Source organism: Mesoplodon bidens (assembly GCF_964165515.1).
Source record: "Mesoplodon bidens genome assembly, chromosome: 4".
Taxonomy (NCBI): Eukaryota; Metazoa; Chordata; class Mammalia; order Artiodactyla; family Ziphiidae; genus Mesoplodon; species Mesoplodon bidens.
In genome coordinates, this window is record NC_138160.1 from 151298959 (window position 1) to 151307916 (window position 8958).

Consider the following 8958-nt stretch of genomic DNA (forward strand, 5'->3'; position numbering starts at 1 on the left):
CATCTTTTTTTTTTTTTAATTTAGGCTGTGTTGGCTCTTTGTTGCTGTGTGTGGGTTTTCTCTAGTTGCAGCAAGTGGGAGCTGCTCTTTGTTGCGGCGCGGGCTTCAGTAGTTGTGGCTCGCGGGCTCTAGGCACATGAGCTTCAGTAGTTGTGGCGCGTGGGCTTAGTTGCTCCGTGGCATGTGGGATCCTCCTGGACCAGGGCTCGAACCCATGTCCCCTGCATTGGCAGATGGGTTCTTAACCACTGCGCCACCAGGGAAGCCCTCCTCTTCCATCTTTATGCGTGAGTTTCTCTTTAATGCCGAGAACTAACAGAAGTGCAATTTGCAGATGACAATTCACACAGCGTTCCATCCACTCAGCCTGTCTACCAGCTTCCAGTAATTACACCTTTGTCTATTTTCTGAGGTCTTTGGGAGGCTGAGGGAATTATGAGCTGGGGTACATTGATCTCACTCCTTCAGGCCTCGACCTCCTCATCTGAAAAATGGGTTCTCCACCTCTCTGGAACAGAAGGAGGATCCTGAGGTGCAGGGGTGTGGGGATGGGGGTGAGGTAGGGCATGGATGGAGTTAGTAAGAGTCCCTCCTCTGTCCTCACACACACAGGTGGGGTGGGGACATGTTCCTCCTGATTTTCAGAGCGGGGAGGCAATTACCACAAGAAAGTGGAGGCTGGTTGTGCCTTGACCATGGGCTTCACTTGAACTCCAAGGCGCGGTCCTGGTTTGTTTCAGGAGCCCCAGAGAGAGCCCCAGTATCCAGTGGCCCTGGGCCCCTGAGAATCTCCTTGGCCATCAGGCCCAGGTTGGCCAGCCTCAAGCCGTGAAGGGAATGAAGCTCTGTCTAGGGCTGCAGCTGGACCCAATGGAAGCAGGTGGCTAGTGAGGGAGGGGAGACAGCCAGCTGCTCTCCGAGTCCTGCCCACGCCCCCCAGAGTCCCACCAAGCTCAGCCCCTAGTTCTGAAGTTAGGTCCAGTCTGTGTGTCCAGAGGCACCTGGCCTCCCTCTCAGAGCCTCAGTGGCTGCACCCGTGTAACAGCATTAAGCCTGGCACCTGCCTCACCAAATACTCTCAAGGATCCAAAGAGGTAGTTTTCCCGCCTGGCACATAGTGCCCAAAACATGCCATCTTGGGGCAGCCACTTTGGGAAATAGTTCCACAGACAATTAAACATAGAGTTACTGTAGGACTCAGCGATTCTGCTGCCGGGTACATGCCCGAGAAAACTAAAGACACATTCACACAAAAACCTGTGCGAGGATGTTCACAGCAGCATGATTCACAGCAGCCAAAATGTGGAAACAGCCTAAATGTCCACTAACAGGTGAATGAATAGATGCAGTGTGGTCCATCCACACATGGGAACATCACTAAGCCATGAAAAGGAGTGAAGCACTGACACTCCTTACGACATGGATGGACCCGGAGAACACGATGCTCAGTGAGAGAAGCCAGGCATAAAAGGACACACGGTGTGTGATTCCACTGATGTGAAACGTCCAGAACAGATCTCTCTCTATATTCCCAAACCATTGACTTGTACACTTTAAACAGGTGGACTTTATGGCGTGTAAATTGCTTTTTTTTTTTTTTTTGGCCGCGCCTTGCGGCTTCTGGGATGTGGGAGCTTAGTTCCCCCACCAGGGATTGAACCCAAGCCCTCGGCAGTGAGAGCGCGGAGTCCTAACCACTGGACCGCCAGGGAATTCCCTGTAAGTTACTTTTTATAAGGTTGTTTAGAAACTCAAAAACCTCCCGGGGCTCTGAGCCATTCTTCCCCTGCTACCCAAGAGGGGGAGGGGCCAAGATCACCGTCCAGCGCTACGCCCCCACCCCGGTGGGGAGGGGGTTTTAGAGACAGGAGAGGCGACCCTGACGGGGATCTGGGAGGCCGGACCAGACGCGCGTGCTACGCCCCTGGCCACCTCGCTGGGGCTGGCGCAGCTGGCATTCACGGAGCGCTCGCTGTCCGCCCGCCACCTGGCGTGGGCTGCACAGTAACTTTGTTCCCACGACAGCCACGTGGGTTGGGGGCCGTGTCCCCCTTTTGCAGAAAACCGGGCTTCGGATGCCTTGTTAGGCAGCGAGAAGAGCCGGGATTGGACCCTACGCCCACCCCTTGGGCTTCCAGGCCCGGCGCGGGGAGGATGATGTCGCGTCTTTACTAGTTCTGGTCCAGTCAACTTCGCTGCTCGGATGGTACCCGGACCCTCGCGTGCCCGGCCCCTTTAAGAGGGGCGTGGCTTCGCGGCAGGCGGGAGCCGGCCGGAAGTGCGCGTCACGGGCCTGTAGGATGGGTCCGCGCGCCAACCGGAAGCGGAAATGGCCACTGGGCCGCGGTTGAGGCTGAAGGCTTGGCGCCAGGTGAGGCGGCGGTCGCGCTGGGAGCTTCAGCGGGAAGCTGGGACCTGGGTGGAGACGGAGGCTGAACCCCCTGGCCCTGTGCTGTTCGGCCCTGGGAGGAGCGGGGCAGGACGGGCTTCCCCGGGAGCGGGGTTCCGGAGTGCGTGTAGGTTTCGCTGGGCGGCAGGAACGGCCCGTTCCACGCTCCCTTCTCCCACTTGCAGGGATGGGCTCCAAGGCCAAGAAGCGCGTGGTGCTGCCCACCCGCCCGGCGCCCCCCACGGTGGAGCAGATCCTGGAAGACGTGCGGGGGGCGCCCGCCGAGGACCTAGTCTTCACCGCCGTGGCCCGGGAAGGTAAGGGGAGCCCAGGTCAGGCAGGGGAGAGGCGGCCCAGAGACCCCAGCAGGAAGGGGCGGGGGAAGCGCCTGGCTGCCTTTAAGACATATTGGCAGAGTTAAGTAGTCAGGACGGAGACTGTCTGGCCCTACAGTGCCAAAAATACGTAGGTCTGGCCTTTTGCAGAAAACGTGTGTCCACCCGTTGTTCAGAAGGTTGGAAGCACATGAGTGGCATACAGTTGTAGGGTGAATTTTGTGTTCCACTCTGTGACGTTCGTTTATTCATTCAACAAGCCTTCATTGAGAACCTCTTGTGGGCCAGGTTCTGGTTTAAGCACTGAGGTGGATAGGTGCTCAAAAAAGATGGAAGTGCCTGGGACTTCCCTGGCGGTCGAATGGTGAAGACTCGGCGCTTCCACTGCAGGCGCCACGGGTTCGCTTCCGGGTCGGGGAACTTGGCCAAGGGGGTGGGGAAGTGCCTGCCCTCGGGCCATTCTAGTGGGTAGAAACATTCAATATTTAAGGCTTGTGGGACGATAGAAAGTGAGAAACGCTTTGGGGCTTTGTTTTTTTGTTGCTGTTTGTTTGTTTTGGGTTTGTCTTTGTGTCTTTTTTTAAAGTTGAAGTATAGTTGATTTACAGTGTTTTGTTAACTCCTGATGTACAGCAAAGTGACTCAGTTATACATACATATACATTCTTCTTCATATTCTTTCCCATTATGGTTTATCACAGGATATTGATTATGGTTCCCTGTGCTCTACAGTAGGACCTTGTTGTTTATACATTTTGTATATAATACTTTACATCTGCTAATCCCAAACTCCCAGTTCGTCCCTTCCTCGCCCCGCCTCCCCTTTGGCAAGCACAGTTCTGTTCTCTATGTCTGTGAGTCTGTTTCTGTTTCGTAGATAAGCTCATTTGGGTTGTTTTTTTTCTTTTCTTTTTTTTTTTTGGCCGCGCTGTTCGGCATGTGGGATCTTAGTTCCCCGACCAGGGATCGAACCCATGCCCCCTGCAGTGGAAGTGTGGAGTCTTAACCACGGGGCCACCAGGGAAGTCCAATTTGGGTCATATTTTATTTTTTTTTATTTTTTAAATTTTAAAAATATTTATTGATTAACAAATATTTATTGAGTATATATGGTGTGCTGCTATAAAGTGAATGGTGTTTTGTGGGTTTTTAAATTTATTTATTTTATTTTTGGCTGCACTGGGTCTCCGTTGCTGCACGCAGGCCTCTCTCTAGTTGCAGCAAGTGGGGGCCACTCCTCGCTGTGGTGCGCGGGCTTCTTGCTGAGGTGGCTTCTCTTGTTGCAGAGCATGAGCTCTAGAGCGCGGGCTCAGTAGTTGTGGTGCACGGGCCCAGCCGCTCCACAGCGTGTGGGATCTTCCTGGACCAGGGCCCAAACCCGTGTCCCCTGCATTGGCAGGCGGATTCTTTTTTTTTTTGCGGTACGTGGGCCTCTCACTGTTGTGGCCTCTCCCGTTGCGGAGCACAGGCTCCAGACGCGCAGGCTCGGTGGCCATGGCTCACGGGCCTAGCCGCTCCGCGGCACGTGGGATCCTCCCAGACCAGGGCACGAACCCGTGTCCCCTGCATCAGCAGGTGGACTCTCAACCACTGTGCCACCAGGGAAGCCCTGGGTCATGTTTTAGATTCCACATATAAGTGATATATAGTTTATGTCCTTTTTTTTTCTGACTTACTTCACTTAGTATGATAATCTCTAGGTCCATCCATGTTGCTGCAAATGGCATTATTTCATCCTTTTTATGGCTGAGTAGTATTCCAGTGTGTGTGTACACACACACACACACACACACACCCATATCTTCTTTATCCATTCATCTGTTGATGGACATTTAGGTTGTTTCCATGTCTGGCTATATGTCCAGGAGTGGGATTGCTGGATTATATGGTAGCTCTATTTTTAGTTTTTTGAGGAGCCTCCATAGTGTTTTCCACAGTGGCTACACCAACTTACATTCTCACCAACAGTGTAGGAGGATTCCCTCTTCTCCACACCCTCTCCAGCATTTATTGTTTGTAGACTTTTTTTTTTTTTTTTGGCTGCGTTGGGTCTTCATTGCTCTGCGCGGGCTTTCTCTAGTTGCGGCGAGCGGGGGCTACTCTTTGTTGCAGTGTGTGGCTTCTCACTGCAATGGCACGGGCTCTAGGCACACGGCTTCAGTAGTTGTGCCTTGCGGGCTCAGTACTTGTGGCACACGGGCTTAGTTGCTCCGCGGCATGTGGGATCTTCCCGGACCAGGGCTCAAACCCGTGTCCCCTGCATTGGCAGGCGGATTCTTAACGACTGCGCCACCAGGGAAGCCCCGTTTGTAGACTTTTTAATGATGGCCATTCTGACTGGTGTGACTTGATACCTCATTGTGGTTTTGATTTGCATTTCACTAATAATTAACAATGTTGAGCATCTTTTCATGTGCCTGTTGGCCATCTGTATGTCTTCTTTGAAGACATGTCTATTTAGGTCTTCTGCCCATTTTTTGATTGGACTGTTTTGTTTTTTTGATTTAGTTGCATGAACTGTTTGTATATTTTGGAGATTAAGCCTTTGTCAGTCGCATCATTTGCAAATATTTTCTCCCATTCCATAGGTTGACTTTTTCTTTGATGGTTTCCTTTGCTGTACAAAAGCTTGTGAGTTTGATGAGGCCCCATCTGTTTATTATTTATTATTTTATTTCTATTATTCATTTATTTATATATTTTTGTCTGCATTCGGTCTTTGTTGTGCCACATGGGATCTTCATTGAGGCACGCGGGCTTCTCTCTAGTGTGGTGCCTGGGCTCCAGGGTGCGTGGGCTCTGTAGTTTGCGGCACATGAGCTCTAGTTGAGGCGCGCAAGCTCAGTAGTTTGCAGCATGTGGGATCTTAGTTCCCCCACCAGGGATCAAACCCTCATTCCCTGCATTGGAAGGCAGATTTTTTACCACTGGACCACCAGGGAAGTCCCAGTTTTGCTTTTATTTCTGTTGCCTTGGGAGACTGACCTAAGGAAATATTGGTACCATTTATGTCAGAGAATGTTTTGCCTGTGCTTTCTTCTCGAAGTTGTATCGTGTCATATCTTACATTTAAGTCTTTGAGCCATGTTGAGTTTATTTTGTGTATGGTGTGAAGGAGTGTTCTAACTTCACTGATTTACACGCGGCTGTGGGACAATTTTTTTCTTCTTAATAGTAAAAAAAAGAAAATTCCGTTCTTTGTTCCATGTGGCCACATTTCAAGGGCTCAGGAGCCCTTGGTGGCTTAGCTAGGCGTTTCCATCACTTGGAACGTCGTGTTGGACGGGGCAGCCCGAGGAACAGGAGCTGTATTTATCCCTGGCCCGCGGCTGGGTCTTCAGAGGCCACTTGAGCCGCAACTTAAGGATCCTGGGCCCAGTTCCCCCATGAGCAGTGCTGGGGCCACTCGAGGGCTAGGGGCTTCGCCTGCCGGCCTGTGTTCACATCTAGGGCTATACCTGGCCTCCGTGTGCACTGTCTGGCCTTTCCCACCTTGTTACTAAAGCAGATAAAGTGATTTTTAGTTAAATGCCAGCGTTTCTGGGCCTGTTTGTAGATAAGGGAACCAGGCAGAGCAGAGAGGACCTTGACATGTCTCCAGGTGGCCCTGAAACCTGTGCTTTTCCTGCCCTGGTCCCCCCGCCCCCCGCCACGCCCTTTAGGAAGCGTGGTCATTGGGAAATGTGCGTCCATGCCCTCCTGGCCTCCTCTCACCTCCCTGATTGCTGAGAGCACAGGTGAGGCCGGCTGGCTCATGGTCAGGGTCAAGGCCCTTTCCAGGAGCTGGAGCCCACTCCCAGGTGGGGCCGAGGGACGGTGGAGTCTGGCCTTTACTGTGACCTGTCCCCTTCGGTCCACTGCTTTCTTTGGGGGGTAAACTGAGTCCCCTGTGTGGCCAGCAGGCAGTGATGCTGCCATGTCCTGTCCCCAGAGCCCCCAGCCCCCTCTGGGAGGGCCGAGGACACTGAGGCCCAGCAGGAGCAGCTCTACCAGCAGAGCCGGGTCTACGTGGCCACGAACCAGCGGCTGTGGCGTGCGGGCGCCCAGCTGAAGCAGCGGCGTGAGGAGCTGTGGCGGGCGCGCGAGGAGCTGGAGCAGGAGGTCAGCCACGTGGGCCAGGTGGCTCTGCCGGGTGCCGCGGCCGCCACCTCCTTGGGCTGACACGGCTCCCCGGGGCCTTGGGGCCTCCGCTCAACACCTGGCCCGGCACACCTCACCTGACACCTGGCCCCTGGGTCCCGGAACCAGGGTCCAGGCTCTCTGTTCCACGGCCTAGGCACGCCTGGCACCCAGAGACCCCGGGGGACATAGCCCACCCAGGGGGTGGGGCTGCCTCAGCCAGGCACAGGCCGCTCCCCGAGGGTGGGGTCCAGGTTGTGCGCATGCCCCTCGCCCTGAGGAGCCCCAACTGGACTTTCTGCGGGGCCCAGCCCCCGAGGGCCCTCCGTCCATCCTCCCTTCCTTCCTCTGGCGACCCTGCTTCACTGCCCCCCCCATCAGGCTGAACTGGTGGGACCCACCCTCTGCTTCTGCCGTCTCTGTGTGAACTGGGGGTCCCCAGGGGTCCCAGAAGAGGGCGGGGAGTTCAGTGTCCTCCCTGACGCGTAGTGGCTAAGGTTATGTGAGGAGCTGTGGCCGCCCCAGGGCCCAGATCTGAGATGGGGCCTCGCGGTGGGTGCCACCCCTCAGGGCCCCCGGCACCCCGACCCAGGGCCTGGGTGCTCCCCCAGGGCACTAGTCTGTCCGTCAGCTGTGGGGTTCTGTCACACGGGGGCGCCATGAGAGGACGTGGTGGTCAGTCCACTGCCCCGGGCCATCACCCAGCTGCCCTCCTGTCCGTGCACCTTTGTCTGCTGACAGGTGGGTGGTGGGGCAGGAGAGGATCTTGAAAAGGGCATCACCCTAAAACACCCATCCCATGAAGACCAGAGAAGCAGTAGGCCGGCGGGAGGTGGCCCCGGAGCCAGGCCCATCGTGGGTGAGCCCGAGTCGCTCTGATGAAATCCCCGTGTGTAGCTGCCTGAACGGTGCCCCCATAGACTGCTCCTTTGCAGGGTCCCCAGAAGCTCAGGGCAGTGCTGGGACCCAGCACGCAGGGCCCTGACAAGGGAGACCCTGCGCATCCCAGGAAGAAAGAGTGTCTGCTTCACCCTCAGAGACCCCAAAACTGGAGACTTGACCTTAGAGGCTCAGGTGTCAAGAAAGTGCGGGCTTGTCTCTAGTGGCAGCAGTGGACGCCGGGCTGCCTCCTCCAGGGTGCGCTGGCTAACAGCGGGTCCTTGGGGTGAGCTGCTTCCCCTCTCCCTGCCCGGCCTGGCCTCCGGGTGGGGCCGCCTGTCTTTGGGGCACTGTCCACCCTCCGGATCCCCCCGGCATCAGGCAGAGACACTCCACTGACTCCTGCCGGGTGCCTCCCCCTGCGCCTGTTCTGAGCGCTCTCCCTGCACCCCCGGGTCACGCTGGGGCTCAGCCCTCGGGTGTCCCCTCGCGTCCTCGCGGTTGTGGGCAGCGAGGCTCTGCAGGCAGCACGTGGACCCCCACCCCGGCTCGTCCCCTCTGGAAACGGGCGCAGGCATTGTGGAGCGCAACTCAATAGCTGTTTATTAAAGGTGCATGTGAGACGCCTGGTTCCGCGGCCTCCTTCCGCCAGATGATGGCTTTACGGTTGGGGGGACGGGATGGGACGGGGCTGTACGTATTTACACATGTCCGGTGGCATTGCAGACCCAGGAGGGAGACGCAGGGTAGAGGGGGAGCCTAGACAGCTGGGCTCGGGCGGCAGCCGGCAGGGTGGCAGGGGTCAGGTGATGCACCAAATCCAGCACCCAGCTCGTGGTGTCCGTCTGCCCCTGGGCCGAGGTCTGGGAGTGGGTGCCCTGTGTCCCCTCAGCGGGTGGCCGGGCGGCATCCTGAGGGCTTCAGACTTTGGTCCTCCAGCTCCTGCCTCAGATGACTGTCCAGCAACCACCAGTGCCTTCCTCCAGGAAGCCCATCTTCTCAGTGCCCTGGGCCCCCATTGGCCTGCTGGGCTGGGTGATGAGGTGTGGCTGGCCCCGCTGCAGGGGTTGGAAAAGGCAGAGGTGGCCCTGACAGGATGGCCCCGGCCTGGGGAGAGAATGCCTGGGCCAGACAGAGGGCAGCGGGGGCGGCAGGGGAGGGTCCTCTGCCCCCAGTCATTGTGGCCGCGCTGCTTGCCTAGAGGTAGCTCTGGGAGTTCGCCCCACGGCCCACGTG

The 8958-nt window shown here is 56.3% G+C and overlaps 1 protein-coding gene across 1 annotated transcript; it reads left to right on the forward strand.

Moving 5' to 3' along the window:
• The first annotated feature begins 2320 nt into the window (after positions 1-2320).
• Positions 2321-8345, forward strand: LOC308616162 (UPF0449 protein C19orf25 homolog). The gene is made up of 3 exons (XM_081232300.1): positions 2321-2371; positions 2575-2706; positions 6656-8345. Exons 2-3 carry the CDS (start codon positions 2577-2579, stop codon positions 6883-6885), a joined length of 360 nt encoding a protein of 119 aa, XP_081088426.1. The 5' UTR covers positions 2321-2371; positions 2575-2576; the 3' UTR covers positions 6886-8345.
• Positions 8346-8958: the final 613 nt, after the last annotated feature.